Genomic DNA, 16022 nt, shown 5'->3' on the forward strand with positions numbered 1-16022 from the left:
GCAAGCGTCCTCCTTACGGCCGTATGTACACATTGAGCCAGGACACCACCATCTGTAATTAATTGAACCAAATTTCTGTGCCTTTAGTATATCAAATAGACTACCAACTTCCTTGAAATGTTAGTTAGACATATTATGCTTCCTATATAGTATGGTGGTACAGGTCTTTATGACCCAGCATCTTAAGGGAAGGGGACTGTATATTGATCAATTAGATCATTTGATAGCCTTAGCTTTCATTGACAATCGCATCAATGCGAACAACATTTGAAGCCTAAGTGGTTACATAGAATAATTATGAAGAAGAGACAAACTCCATCCTATGACTTTTATATAGCCGTCCATGCCCCTCAACACCTGCCAGAAAGAGACAAAGAATACAGGTCCTGTAGAGATTCTATGAAAATACCTTCGGCCCCGTGCTCTGTCGGAGTTCGCTGTCCTCAAACTGAACCAACATCAAAAGTAAATTAGCAACAGTTAACATAAGAGTAGTTGCAAGAATAAACCTACGTCGACAAATCCGGTGGCGCTGACTAGTACAACGTATGCTTTGACTAGGTCTTGCACCACTTGGCGGTGGTTGGATGCCGACTCGCCACCAATTTTGGCGTGGCGTTTGAATACACCCACCATGCTGGCTCGGTTCTCTGCGAGAAATGATCGTGTTTGTTCCATCATTTGTTCGTTATGAAGACCACGGGAAAATACTGCCAAGACAATCACACGTAGCAGAGCAACTAGTAATTCGTAGTAGTTGCGTAACGCGTCTTCATTGTCCATGTCTGTTCAAGTCAGTGTCATGGGGTCGGTGGCTAAGGTGATAGACAGGATAGACGGACCTATGCCGATGTCGGGGTCAGCGGCGAATAACCGCGACTCGCGTACTGTCGCGAAGAGCCCCGCGTTCAATAAATACGTCGCACCGACTTTGGTTTGACATAGCTTTTGAAGTAGTGATAAGAGAGCACGGTAATAAGAAAGCAATAAAGGGACATCTGGAGAGCAGATCAGTACCGGCATAATTTATTACGGCATTGAACGTACCTTGGGATTGGGCATCTCGGAATTCTGAAGGTACGGCCTTGACAGAATCTAAGAACATATTGAGGTAGTTGGATTGAGATATAGCCTCAGCTAGCATGAATGACTGCTCTTGAGCGTCCAACTCCGCAATTAGGTTGAGAAGGAGAAGAGCAGAGACTCTGCAGCTTTCTTGGCCGGCATATGCATCATCACAGATGACTTCAATAAAAGAGACACCGGAAGTCTTGATAGCCTGCTGGCTCTGATGTCTCAGAGTTTGATGAGTCGACCCAAGCAGCGTGATGCGTGAAAGATAGTGAGCACATATATTGTAAAACGACTCTCGAAGAGCGACATCACCAACAGCTAATGAAATACCTCGTAAGCTCAATTGGAAGAGTTGGTAAAGTTTCTCGTCGATCACATCGCCACCGCGGCTTGGACGACTTGCCGACGGCAAGTTTTCAAGCTTACTGATCAATGCTTCCGCTAGTTGAGCTAACTCGATACCTTCAGTGGTGTTCTCGATCATGGCGGATTCAAGTTTGGGTAGCACTAGATTGATCGCCTGAAGTATGAAAGTCGTACGCCGTCCAGCTTCCATATCGCATGAGACGATTACTGTTGTGACTAGTTCAGCCCACGACCGAACTGCAAGATAGCGATTGTAACGGATTTGTCTCTCCATGTTTGTCATACGCAGGAATACCAGCACGGTTTCTGCCTCCAGGTGGAACTGTTCTTCTTCCTGGGTTCGTACCAGGCTTAATCCGACGTGATCTCTCCGTCTCACTTGAATCAGCTCCTGGACTGCATCAAGATCGAATAGGATGACTGAACTGTCGGCTTGAGATTTCGCACAAAGGTCGAAATCGAGTCCCCGAAGCATGTTTAGCGTAGGTGTTCGTACACCGTGAGACATTTCCAGGTCCGCAAAATCAAAAAGGTCAAAAACCGTGGCATGCGTGATTGTTTCTCCACCTTCGACTAAGGAGATTCCCAACAAGGTCGACAGAATATCAAGTTGCAGGGTTTGTGAGCCAAGTTTAGAGGCGGCTCGAATTTCGGTCACAGCGTAGTCAAACAAATGACTTCGGTAGGCTAAGAATTCAGACAGCGCGGTTGCCGAGTCTGAAAGCCAAAATTCTCCCACTGTCGATGGGAACTCGCCCCAAAATGTGTTGACATTCACAATAGGTTGGCTAATAAATGATGTCATTAAAAAGCGACTCATTCGAAGTTCCGCAAGGACAAAAGTGGACGAAAGCTTTGACGACCAAAGATGTCTCAAGACCTCGAAAGCCACGCGCTTCGAATGAACAGTCCAAGACATGATGCTCCCGTCAAGTTCGGTAGGGTATGTTTGCATGAAAGTGATGATAGCATGGAGTAAAGACATTCCGTTCGCGAGCAGACTGTCAGGGTTTACATCAAGTGAATTCCCCACACTTGAGAAACCAAGGAGCAGGTGTGCAATATTTGGTCTGTCTGTTATCATTTCCAAACAGCTATTCAGCAAGCCTAAAAGTCCCTCTCGGATGAGATATCCTGAAGACAATGGACCATAGTCCAGTTCTCTTGGATCGGGTTGCATCTGGTTAACTAGCGGACGTGATACGCTGTCTGTATCAACTTCGGTGCTCAGGACTTCAACAATCCTGTTTGGCGATTGCCAAGTCAGTAAGGTCGTTGGAGATGACTTGTTCAGCTTTCTGGAGCTAGAAAGCTTCTCGAGTAACGCCAAAGATACAACCGTCAGCTGCTGGTGTCCGGTTCCACAATATAGGCATAGGTCCAGAACTAAACTGAGATTGTTCAAAATGCTATCTTCAAACGAGGCAAGAGCTGAATTAGCAACGTTGGTCTTGGCCGTAGAAGGTTGATTCCTTAGTAATGGGCGAACGATGTTCAAATAGGTCGATTGAAGATCCAGCACCAGATTTATCACTTCCACGCTTCTGACCAACGACTGTATGAGCACAGACTCTGATGATGCTTTTGCAACTTCCGACACATCTTGTTTGGCTGCTACGAACAAGGTTTTAAGCGCATCTTCGTTAAATAGCCACTCAAAGACGCGTGCAAATGGATGAAGCCGGATATAAGTATTGAGATCAGAAGAGTTAATGTTAGCATCGGAATTGGCAGCAGGTTGATGGGCTATGACCACTAGATTCTCGTTAAAAGTAGCCAAACATGTTGCCACGAAATTAAGACAATTCAGGGCTAGCAATCGTCCTTGTGCTTCTGTTACGTCGGGAACCTTTCTTGCGAATGCGTGCCCTAAAATAAAGTCGATGTATGGTTCAATGCCGGGCATTCGATAGGATGACCCAGAGCCTCTGGGAAGGGAAGAGCGAGCTGATGATCAAGCGGGTCTGAAGTCGGCGTGACTAATGTGTGAATCAATTCGGTGAAAGAGTTTGTTTGATCAAAACTCTCCCCAATCTTTTGGAACGCATGTCGTTCGTGCCAAGCGGGTTGATTTGACAATACTGGCGCCTTTGCAAGGCTAGAGGCACTCACAGCAGCTCCAGAAATCCATTGATCTATGGCCATCCACATGTCGTTTCCATGGCTTGAAGTCCGGTCAGTCATTAGAGATTTGAGAGAACTAAATGCGCTAGCTCTGAGATGTGTGGGAATGGAGCCGCTACAGAGGGTCAAAAGAGTGTTGACAACATTGAAGGTAGGGTGCTGTAGCATCCATTCCCTAATGGTGCTGCTTTCCTTGGACAAATGACCCATTAGTCGAAGGTAACATGACAGCATCACTGGACTTTCTGGTTCGTTCATGTCCACAGTCTCTGACTTTCGAGTATGTAATATTGTGCGTGAGGTTGACGGCTTTTCGGTCACCTTTGTAGCATAGAGCTGAAGTTCTGCGAACATCTGGCTCCAGTTCATCGACGGGGAGCGCCTGAATTTTACAGACAATTGTTTGTCTTCTTCCAAAAGAAACCTATGGGCTGATCTTGCATTGTCCTCACCTTCTGAGATCGAGCATAGCATTTCACAAAAGGCACTAACACGCGGGACTGTTTGACGTTTCGATGCCCATTGTAGAAAACCATATAGGTTACCATCGGGGTCGGCCCAGAACTCTTGTGAAGGGTCGTGTCGTCCTTCAAAAGCAAAGGCCATCAAGACAAGAAAGCTTTCTAGGTGGGTGCGCGCCTCCAACAGACCGCGATGGAGGCTTGAATTGAGACCGTCTCTAAGTGCCGTGATTTGGTTTAATCGCTGAGCATCTTCGTCCGACTTGAGCATTCTGACCGCATTTGGCATGTTGGCAATACAAGATTCTGTAAAAGTATCGAAATGTTCCATCAAGAGGGCTTTGAGGTAGTCTGCAATTGAATCGGGTTCTAGTACAGAGGCTGGACTTTCTTTCAGAAGCAGGTTTACCAGTTCGTTTCTTGCAGGATGGCTCCATTCGTCATTGTTGACGCCAGCACAAATTGCGAGCATGAATTCAAGAGCTCCATCATCCAGTGCAACTTTGAATAGAGTAGTGCGTTCTTCGGCTTCTTTCTCGAGATCCACTCCTTGCAATGGAGAAGCTGGCCCCGCATCATAGTACCAGCCGCTGTATTCTGAAAGCCACCAAGCAATAACAGCCGCATGGAATGGCGCCAATGCCCATGAATTAATTTCCTCGGATGCAATTATTGTCGTATGAAGACTTCGAGCCTCCCTCCGAGTACCACACCCGCTGGGAGAACCATATTTAACAATCGAAGCAATAAGGGCAGGTATGTAGTGTATGAGGATCATATCGAATCGCTCTAGCTTTCGTACCCGATTCAGAAGAAGTCGAACATCTTCGGAGGAAGCGTAGCTTCCTTTGAAAAGATAGCAAACAACGGCTCCCAGAGACTCGTGTTGCTGACTTAGACTTGATCGCTGGTATTCAATGGCTTCCATAATATCCACATCATCAGCCTGCCCAACAATTGACACCTTCTGGATTTGTTCGGCGATTAGCGTGAGCCATTTTTCGACCTCCTCCATGGCGCTCAGGCATTTTTTCGTAAAATCAAATGCATTCCTAAGGCTTCCCTGCTTCGTTTGAAGTACATGAGCAATTGTACTCTGCATCAGTTCTTGAATGTCCTCCCTCTCAGGGTTCGAGGATTCTTGGAAAATGAGACGCAGGCATTCGAGTAAGAAGTGTCTACGCTCATGAAATTGCATTATAGCAGTGATGAGCGGTGTCCGGTCTAGCTGCTGCGCCTCCTCCTGCGCAGACATGAAAAGTGTCGCTGCTTCAACCTCATCGATATTAAGGGCATCAGCAAGCTGAAGAGCGCCCTGTTGAAAGTCGGAATTGATCGCATATTCGGCATCCCCGATGGTCAACTTCCCTGATGAGCATCGACGTTAGAATCCCAAATCAACGGCAGGATACTAGGATAAGCTGCGATATCACTCACCTGAAAGTACTGATTTGCGACTCGTATCATTCTTTGCGGGCTTATTCAAAAGTTTGCGAAAATCCTCCAGGTGAGCCTCTAACTCGACGCACAGGCGTTCCACGTTAATTATCGACGACTCGGGGATGGCAGACAAGTCCTGGTACAGGCCACGAAGGCCGCCCAGGGCATCGATGTCATCCATCATCCCGCTATGGTGAACAGCGGAAGTTGAGGAGAGGAGAGAGCCTGTTTGGCTTGTTGGTGACTTGGGGACGCGGGCAAAAAAGCGCAGGCGGAGAAGAACGCGGCGGCGGTCAAACTCCACCCAAGCTCTGATGTGGAGCTGTTTAGCGCCTGCCCTATTAGGTCTGGTCCTTCCATCTGATTCATAACATCAACGAACGAGTAAAACAAATCAAGCCTGAGCAATCAGCAGAGCTACCACATTCTTTCTTGGGTCCTGTTGGAAAATGCAGTCCTTTACGCGATAAGAAGCACGCTGCCGTGGGACTACAGCTTCATTTCGATCTCGCACCGTCCCATGATCCCTCACCTCTGAATATCTCCGGCAGCGCCAGACATCGACGCTGCCAGCCATTCAGCAGCCTCGTGATGCTGCATCGATCTCACTAGTTGAAAATGACTGAAAGTACTTTGAATGCGGCTATAGCCAAACTTTCCTCTGAAAAGCAAAAAGACCGCGCAGAGGCTTTGGCAGGTATAAATGCAGATGTCCAAAACTACAGGGATTTGAGATGATCTAACGAGAGCAGATGTGAAAGCTATATTTGGGAGGAAGAGCAATAACTTGTATGCATTTTCTTCATCATGTTTATTTCTGTATAGCGCTGACTTTGGTGGCCTTAAGGGAGCGATTAAACGACAAATCGTACCACAGAGTTTTCGAGGCCTTATTCCGATGCGTCACGATCGAGAAATCCATCTATAACCGCTCCAGCAAATCGAATTCTAAAAGTGTATCCGCACCTCGACTGCCGCAGTGCGCCTCGGCTTTTCGAGCGGCCGTGGAAGTGTCCGTTCCTCTTTTGCGAACGAAAACGGTACATGCACTGATCGACCATATTCTTCAGACTATAACTGAGCCTGGAGACGGACTGTGGGACATTCTCGCAAATGACTACATCAAAGCTCTCAGATCCATCCTTGAATATGCAGCTCATGTAGAGCATCTTTCAGAAAGTGACTGGATTAGTGCCGCAACCTTCTGCCTTCGAAGCATAGCCTCGACCGAAACCGATGGAAACCAGCTGAGCATTGGAACAAGCCATCGATCCTCTTCTGCAGCGTTGGATACTGGGACTAGTCGAGCAACTCCTAGTCGAAGGAGTTTCGGTCGCGATGTTACAACTTCAACTTCCCAAGTCAATAGGAGCGTCATGGATGAAGCTGTAATTTGCATCCAGCTGCTTTGTACTTCACCTGCCGTTCCTATTCATAACATTGCTGCGCGTCTCCTAAATGGGCTTTTGGATTATCTTTCCTCGTCAGCAACAGCTAATGCGCACCAGGCGTTAAAAGGTGTCAATAACATCATAGAAAGGATAGTTTGCGACCAGTACTCTCTAGTTCAAGATTTTGTTCTAGAATTCATACCGATTATTCGACGTCTTTGGGCGATGAAATCTATGGGAGTGAAAGATGAAGTTCTCATCACCATGATGTTGTGTATGGATCTCTTACGTAGCAATGCACAATCCTTTTCATCCCAACTCACACCTGAGACACTCGAAAGTCTCGTAGAGACCTTCGAATCGGAGTATTTGAAGCGATCAGAAAAAGAACTCTTGCAGATCGATGATCTGGTATTTTACTACGGCGAGTCCCGTGCTCAATGCACGTATGCCTTTGGGCCTCGTCTTGGAAATTCTAGGTCGGAGCAAAATTGGATGCTTTTGTGGACAATTTCTTCTTTGATCTCGATCCTAGATAATGTTTCGAATCATAACTTCAGAGTTGACGATGATGGGGTCGCGCCTCAAAAAAAGCCCCGACTGACATCTCGTATAGAAGATGTTGCGCGAGACTCCATGTCATCTACAGGAACAAGCAAGGTTTACTGTTTGCAACTACTTGCCTTTCTAGAAAACTCAATGCATATTGAAGCCAAGGCCTCTCTTGTAGGTCATTTGGCAGGGAGTATAGCAGACGACAATCCAGCTACGGCTACTTGGGCTCTGTTGGTGATATCCAAGTAAGTAGTATTCCTCTTTTTCACGACTCTGCGGTCGTTAACATCGGTCGCTAATTCCCCTTGTAGCGTAGCCAAGAACGATATTCAGAAATCTCCTCTGCTAAAGCCACATTGGAAGCAGATCTGGGATCTTGCATCTCGATCATGCGTTTCTCAAGCCAGCTCGAGGGCTGCTTGTGGTCTTATGGAGGTTTTACTTTATTCTGAACTCCTCGATTACTCGGAAATAATGGACAGTTTACGATTGATGCTAGCATCTATGGATCTCAACGGGCCTTCAGTGTTCTGTGATACATCTCTAATGTTTTTGACTAGAGTTTTCACTCTACGTCTGCACACAGCAGTCGGGCTTGGCCTTGACTTAGTTAAGGGAGTCTGTCACTGGCTTCGTAGCTTGTGGATAGCTGGTACTTACCTCACGAATTATTTTATACTGTGGCACAAGCTAATAAAGGTTAGGTGATGAGGGGGGTAGGATACAAACAGCACAAGTTGCTCTCTTTGCTCGTCCCATTAACATTTTATGTCTTCTTCTATCGCTCACGAACAGACCAGCGCCTCCGAAAGATGTTGAATTTCAAGGTATAGCGGCACCGATCTCCAGTGCTTGGTTCCGTCATACCAAAAAGAAACCCTTGAAGGATTATCTATTTTCGTTCTATGATCCAGCCATCTCTCAGGACATCTGGCATCCTGAAGAATCCTTTTTGGGCATCGACGCATCTACCAGAAATGACTCAGCCGATAATACTATTATAGAGCTGCTCCAGACAAAGATAGAGACATTCTCGCAATTATGGAAAATGTCTGAAGCTAATTCGCGCCACGTCACGGCTGATTTAATCCAAAATTTAGTTTCTGCATCCATCGTCGTTTTAGTTTTCATCGAATGCCTTCCTCACTCCCAAAGCAATCGTATCGAAGAGTTACGGAAATATGCAATCGATCTATGGGCAGACATTTGTCGACACCTTTCCGATAAAGAGGATACGTTGATTCAGGCCTGTTTAACCGTTGTGTCGCCCATCATTGCATCGGTGTCTTGTGTAAAAACCTTTGATAACCCTATCTCACAAGTCCTCAGTAATATTGCGCATCCGCTCATTGGTCTCTTGGAGCATCGTCGGTCTTCTCAGATTAATCCAGCCTTTGATGAGGCTGATGTGATGGACTTGGATGGGCCAGCTTTGTCCCGAAAAGATGGTTATACAGAAGACGCCATTTTCCATTCCAATAGACATAATCTGGCTGCCTTCTTAGAGCCAAACGCTTTCCAGCGTTGTCTCTCTATTCGATTGTCGCTATTCTGTCTAAATTCAGCGAACCCAGTCAACTCAGAGGATTTAGGGCCGCTATCCCTCGTTGATTATTTGAAGTCTTTAAACAAAGCAGACACTGTGTCGGCACGAAATCTTTTGCCCAAGGTCTTCCAAGAGTCAGAAAATCTCACGCGAACGGATATCTTGGATATAGTGGAATACTTCGGTGTATCCTGTTTACAAAATTACCAACTAGAGCGGTGTGAAAGTGTACAGTGTTTTTGCATATATATGATGGAATGCTTTGTCGACTCATGGACCAGTGATGAAAAGGATGACCTTACGGATTCCGCTTCCGACCTGTATGGCTGGTTTATTCAACTGTTCCTAGATAATAAGAAGGCATCATCCGAGGTTTTGACTTCACTTTCCCGACTTCTGGAGAAGATCATATTCTCCAATCCAGCTTTTAGCGTGACCACTGTCGGCCCGTCACCACGTACAAGCTTGTTCAATATTCTTCAACAAGGAGACATAACTGTGAAATTTACCACTGCAGATTCTATATCGAATATATTCAGACGCTTCCTGCTCAAGGATCACGAGGCAATTTTTGATGACGTCTTGGAGAGCCTACCAACAGACCCAGATTGGGAGGAGGGAATTGCATTGCGTTTGTATGTTCTTAGCAAGCTAGCATCTCGTTGGCATACATTGCTTCGCAGAGGTATCTACCATACATTTGAGACACCTGGCCAGGTCCCTCAGTCTACCCGGTACGCTAAGAAATGTCTTCTGCGGGTATCTCAAGGTTTGAACATTGACGACCCTAAGGAGATTTTTCAGTTGTTCATGCCACAGATATTGTATACTTGGACCGAAGGGCAATCTATTTCAACGATGCCCTTCACGATATTTGGATATACCAATTTGAAAGAGATGTTACAAGATGCGCAGGATGAACTTGTCGGGCAGATCATGATGAGAGCTACTGATGATGATGCTGCAGAGCTCTCAAAATGCCTAGGAACGTCATTCAAGGAATTATTAATTGCATCATTTCACAAGGCCGAGGCTTACACGATAGCCCGAGACATTAGCATCCCACCTTCGCAGGACAGCCAGCCTAAAGGAGTGGAAAGCAGAGTGAAGAAGCTTTTGGGTACGGAAAGTTTTGTACATTCCCTAGAAGCCAGGTTTCCTGAAATAGTTGCTACGCTCTTCAAATCACTTGGCCAAGAGGAACAAATTGAGCGAGCCTTTGTGAAGCATGCAAAATTTGGCTTTGCCGCCAACATTTTGAAGCGTATTACCGAAAGAAGTGCATCCACGGCGAGTCTCCCAGCCAACCAGCAGCCGGCTTTCAGGGCTCGTTACCTTCTCGATGAACTCGAATACCTTTGCAAACGAGCTGGATATGAAATGGAAACCATGTGGACACCGGCATTGGTCTCTTTTGTTAGTAGAGCTCTTTTAGATTCTATGCATCCTGCTCTTGGTTCACTTCACGCTTGCTCGGTTCTCAGGAAGATCCGTATCCTAATATGTGTCTCCGGGCCAATGATTGTACAAGATTATCCCCTGGAACAGCTATTGCATGCTCTTCGTCCATTTCTTACAGACTTTCACTGCTCAGAGGATGCTTTGGGGTTATTTTGGTATCTTCTGGAATCCGGGAAACCCTATCTCATCCAGCATCCCGGGTTTCTTACGGGCATTGCAGTGTCCACACTAGTCTCCTTACGAAATTTCCTTCAGTCCTCACCTGAGAGCACGACACAAGAAAGCCAATTCAAAAAAGTTATCTCAAAATCTCAGGAATTTAGACAATGGCTTGGGGACTTCCTGGAGACGTACAAACCCGAAAACCTGGATGAAATCCAAGATCAGTTATTCCGCAGGATAATAACATCGTCGCGGAGAATTAGCGATATTGGAAACTCAGAGAGGGGGAGCTATGAGAGTGATCTTTTGCTGGAACTTCTTCAAGATAGATCGTCTAGTAAAGGCCTTTTAAGTACTTCGGTGTCGAACCTCGTGCTCTCACTTCTTTGTGTCGATTTTCGAATGCCCCTTGAATTGCATAATGACATCCTTGGAGATGACCAAGATGCCTCAAGGTACAACGTGGCAATCTGGCAAACGGTTCAAAATAGTGTCACTGACAGAGGCTATCGACTTTGGGCTGCTCGAGTACTCGGGCGAGCATTTGCAGAAACGGGACACATCAGCGACGAGTTACTACGTGAGCAGAACACAGACGAAGCAATTTTTTACTTTCAGCGTCATAAGTACACGGATGCTTTTCTTGCCTCAAAGGTTACCATATTGCACATTCTCTGTGAAGTCCTTACGGATACTGATCGTGTCAAGTTGGGACTTGTGGAACGAACCTTGCAGGTAATAATCACAAAACTAGGCAGTTTTCCGGATTTTGAACAGTGCGAGAATGCAGTTTCCCCGCACCTCATGAAGGCACTCTTCTGGTCTCCGTATATCTGCCCCAGCATCACATCATCCTTTCCTCAGCAGAGTAGCAACACTTTCTGGCCACATTGGGATCCGCAACTTTCCGCGTCTCAATGGGCACAGAGCCTATCACTAGCCTTGGCATCTACCGCACAGGAAGATCCCATTATTGGATCACTGATTGAAGTACTCTACACTATCCCAGATTTGGCCATGCGACTTTTCCAATTCGTACTTCATGATGTACTGCTATTGGAAAGCGAGCATAACCTAGTCTGTCGCGAGAAAGTTTCCGAGATTTTCAAGGAGGCTCTTGAAAATTTCACGGAAAATACTATTCCTCATGCCCAGTTGATTATCAATGCGATCTTGTATCTTCGTCAGCAGCAGAAACCACTTGAGTCAACAATAGTTGAACGAGACGAGTGGCTTGACGTCGATTATGGCCTAGCAGCCTCTGCGGCAGTAAAATGCAGAATGTACAAAACCGCCTTGATGTTTCTCGAAATACAGACATCTCGAAGTATCAGCACCAACCGCAGGTCTTCTGTCATCAAATATACACCTCCCACAGATTTGCTTCACCAAATATTCAGAAAGATCGGAGATCCTGACCTTTTTTACGGCATACAACAGGATGCTACACTGGAGTCTGTCATGGAGAAGCTCAACTACGAGAGTTCAGGATTCAAGAATTTGATATTCCAGAGTGCCCAATACGACAGTGACCTGAGACTGAAAGGCAGTGGAAGCACGTATGGGATTTTCAAGGCCCTTAATGCCACAAATCTGCATGGTGTTGCTAGTGCACTACTAGCAGCCCCAGATGGCTCTGGAAGGAAGACAACAAACACAGATAATCTACTATCGACAGCTATCAGCCTCCAGCAATGGGATATTCCTACTCCCCCCTCGAATTGTTCAGCAACCAATGTTCTGTTCAAAGCTTTTCAAAATCTGAATGCAGCTAGTACTATGAAAGATGTCCTTGAATTTAACAGCGGCTGTTTTCTGGAGATACTTGATCATTTCGATGATAAGTATCGGTCTGTAACGGCACTACGTGATTCTATGCGAGCACTTGGCCTTTTAACTGAAGTTGACGACGTCCTGCGCTCGACCACCGTATCTCAACTAGAAGGTCTCTGGACAAAGATCACGTCTAGGAAATCCTGGTTTCAGACGGAGAAGTAAGTCTTAGCTTTAATATATTGCATCTGGTGGTGCTGGAGCATTTTGCTAACGCTGCCTGGCGATAGTTTTCAAGATATTGCACATATTCTCTTTTGTCGCGAAAGTCTTTTCTCATCAATCAACAAGAGACCATACTTGCGAACAGCGATGAAATTAACATCACGGATGTCACAATTATACGAAGTGAAATCATTGAGAGAAACTTTCAAGATAAGTAGGGATCTCGAGGGATCTCAGGAATCTCTCAAAGCTGCCATATCTCTCTCGAAGCAAGTAGAATCTTGTGCTGGTCTTGGTCTTAACATCGAAGGTGCGGCGAAGTTTGATTTGGCAAATGTGCTATGGGATCAGGGCGAAATGACTACGTCTATTCGTATGCTACAGCAGTTGAACGAGCAAGGCGACTTGCACAAACAGACACTAACCGTCAGTCGGGCTGAGGTTCTGGCTAGCTTGGTATGCATTCTCTTCATTCATCTGCTCTTACCTCTAGTAACGACATTGTCACAATCTGCTCGTCCTGCTGCTTCACCCCCGCATTGAAAGCTTTATCCTTTTTGAAATAAACCACAAAGGCTGAATGCTAACGAATAATCTGCTTTAGGGACACCATGTAGCAGAGGCACGATTAGAAAACCCAGATGCAATTGTCCAGGAATACTTGGTCCCTGCTGTGAAGGAATTGCGGGGAAACACGGAGGGTGAAGAAGCTGGCGGTGTATTTCACCGTTTCGCTTTATTTTGTGATCAACAACTCCTGAATCAAGATAATTTGGAGGATTTTCAGCGTATTGAACAGCTTCGTGATCGCAAAGAACGGGAAGTTCTCGCACTTCATAAAATGATGTCTGCTGCTGAAGGTAAAGAAAAGAATCAGCTGAGAATGCATTACACAAAGGCCAAAGGCTGGTTTGACTTGGATGATCGCGATTATCAAAGACTCAAGCGAAGTCGCGAGGCATTTTTGCAACAATGTCTCGAGAACTATCTACTAGCCCTCAAGGCTTGTGATAGCTTCAGGAATGACGCCCTCCGATTTTGTGCGCTGTGGCTCGATAAATGGAAAGATCTGAAAGCCAACGAAGCTGTTTCTAAATACCTTCACGAGGTGCCCAGTCGAAAATTCGCTCCATTGATGAATCAGTTATCCTCCCGCCTTCTCGATGATCCCGATTTATTTCAGAATCTCTTGTCAACATTAATATTCCGAATATGCGTTGATCATCCATACCATGGCATGTATCAGATCTTCGCCCACAGCAAATCGAAAGGCAGCAGAGACCAGGCCGCTTTGTCCCGTAATCTGGCGGCGAGTAAAGTGGTTGAGAAACTGAAAAATGACAAAATTGCCAGCGGCACATGGATGTCTATCCACAATAACAATATCTGCTACGTGAGATTTGCCACCGATAAATTGGATGATAAAATCAAAAGCGGCGCAAAGGTGCCTTTGAAGAAGCTCCCTACTGGTCTTAAGTTGGAACAAGACGTGAACAACCAAAGACTTCCTCCACCGAGCATGAAGGTCGAGCTTCGACAGGACCGCAATTACAATGACATACCAAAAGTTGTTAGGTTTCAACCTGAATTTGCTGTTGCTTCCGGTATAAGTGCGCCGAAAATCGTGACACTTCTCGCGACTGACGGCTTGCATTATAAGCAATTGGTAAGGCCACAACTTCCTCTAGATAAAATATTTTAGATTAACATGTCTGTTTAATAGGTGAAAGGAGGGAATGATGATCTCCGCCAAGATGCTATTATGGAACAAGTTTTTGAACAAGTTAGCAACGTCTTGCAGGATCATCGCTCTACTCGCCAGCGCAATTTGACCGTTCGCACATACAAGGTACTGCCGCTCACTTCCAATGCAGGTATCATCGAGTTTGTTCAAAATACAATTCCATTACACGACTATTTGATGCCAGCACATCAAAGATACTTCCCCAAGGACATGAAACCCAATGCCTGCCGCAAACATATCAACGATGTACAAACCAGATCACTTGAGCATCGAGTGCGAACTTACCGACAGGTGACAGATCACTTTCATCCGGTAATGCGATTCTTTTTTATGGAGAGATTTAATAATCCAGACGATTGGTTCAGCAGGCGACTAGCATACACACGTAGCACAGCAGCGATTTCGATACTGGGTCATGTTCTCGGCCTTGGCGATCGCCACGGACACAACATACTTTTAGACGAAAAGACGGGAGACGCCGTTCACATCGATCTAGGTGTAGCATTCGAACAAGGCCGTGTCTTGCCAGTGCCCGAAGTAGTGCCTTTCCGACTCACCCGTGATCTAGTAGACGGAATGGGGATAACCAAGACCGAAGGAGTGTTCCGTAGATGCTGTGAATTCACCCTCGAAGCCTTGCGCCAGGAATCCTACAGTATCATGACAATTCTCGATGTGCTGCGCTACGATCCGTTGTACATGTGGACAGTATCCCCGCTACGAATGAAACGCATGCAGGACGACCAAGAACCCGGCGACGACCCACTCATTATAAGTAGCGGCGCCTCTGGTAAAAGAAACAGCAACGAGCCCAGTGAAGCAGATCGGGCTTTAACAGTCGTGGCTAAGAAATTGAGCAAGACGCTTAGCGTCACGGCAACGGTGAATGAGCTCATTCAACAAGCTACGGATGAGAGGAATCTTGCCGTTTTATACTGTGGTATGTGTTATTCATACATTCCATTCGTGAAGAAATGCTTACTGTTTACTGTTTCAGGATGGGCCGCTTACGCCTAGAAATAACCTTGGATGGCCTTTCTTATTCAAGAATTTTCTCGTCACAAACCAATTCCCCCCTTGTCACTCCGTATATATTATTTGTCTTTGATTATCAGCTAGTACATATTTTTACGCCTAGATATATAGATCAAACGTCAGGGTCAATTGGGTGACCAACTACGTATTCCTACAGTGCAATTTCTAATCAATATCTGCACTCTTCGTGTAATTTTCATTACCCTATCCTTCTAATCTACACCCCTTAGCAAAAACCGAAGAGGGAAAGAGTATTGATTGAAGACGTGATGAAAAAATTAAAATATACATATGGAGACGGAAAGTTGAAATTCAGGTGACAGAATTGGATGCTTCAAATAATAATGTTGTCGGCTGGAAACGGTAGATGATAGTTTGAGAGATTTACTTCAAATGTTGGAGGATTAAGCTGGACTGGTCAGCGGCAACCTTTTAAGTGCATACATATATCAATAATACTGGGGTATAACTTTTGAGAATATATTTCCAGGTCAATTCAAATAATTTTTTCCATACCTGTATGCATTCATAGAAATCAATATCATAGATAAGATACATTCTATGTGAATATGTAGAGCAGACCTCCAAACCAATTATTTCAAACAATAGTATACAATCCGACAATATCAAGCCTCCACTATATTCTTTTTACAAATGCACTGAGG

At 45.5% G+C, this 16022-nt stretch overlaps 2 protein-coding genes across 2 annotated transcripts; one reads left to right on the top strand and one right to left on the bottom strand.

The window, feature by feature from the left end:
* Positions 1-116: 116 nt before the first annotated feature.
* Positions 117-5716, bottom strand: BGW36DRAFT_367557 (nuclear pore complex subunit Nup192). The gene is made up of 12 exons (XM_046214882.1): positions 5463-5716; positions 3360-5393; positions 1736-3309; positions 1699-1708; positions 1615-1677; positions 1391-1581; positions 1317-1366; positions 1205-1295; positions 1048-1168; positions 843-998; positions 514-785; positions 117-448 (listed from the first exon to the last, which is right to left on the bottom strand). Exons 1-12 carry the CDS (start codon positions 5647-5649, stop codon positions 398-400), a joined length of 4800 nt encoding a protein of 1599 aa, XP_046078043.1. The 5' UTR covers positions 5650-5716; the 3' UTR covers positions 117-397.
* Positions 5717-5823: 107 nt separating this feature from the next.
* BGW36DRAFT_367559 (putative phosphotidylinositol kinase Tel1) lies at positions 5824-15781 on the top strand. The gene is made up of 9 exons (XM_046214883.1): positions 5824-6162; positions 6218-6254; positions 6313-7656; positions 7723-8063; positions 8116-12574; positions 12644-13034; positions 13183-14244; positions 14302-15262; positions 15320-15781. Exons 1-9 carry the CDS (start codon positions 6084-6086, stop codon positions 15337-15339), a joined length of 8694 nt encoding a protein of 2897 aa, XP_046078044.1. The 5' UTR covers positions 5824-6083; the 3' UTR covers positions 15340-15781.
* Positions 15782-16022: the final 241 nt, after the last annotated feature.

Source organism: Talaromyces proteolyticus (assembly GCF_021365285.1).
Source record: "Talaromyces proteolyticus strain PMI_201 chromosome Unknown BGW36scaffold_1, whole genome shotgun sequence".
Classification (NCBI taxonomy): Eukaryota; Fungi; Ascomycota; class Eurotiomycetes; order Eurotiales; family Trichocomaceae; genus Talaromyces; species Talaromyces proteolyticus.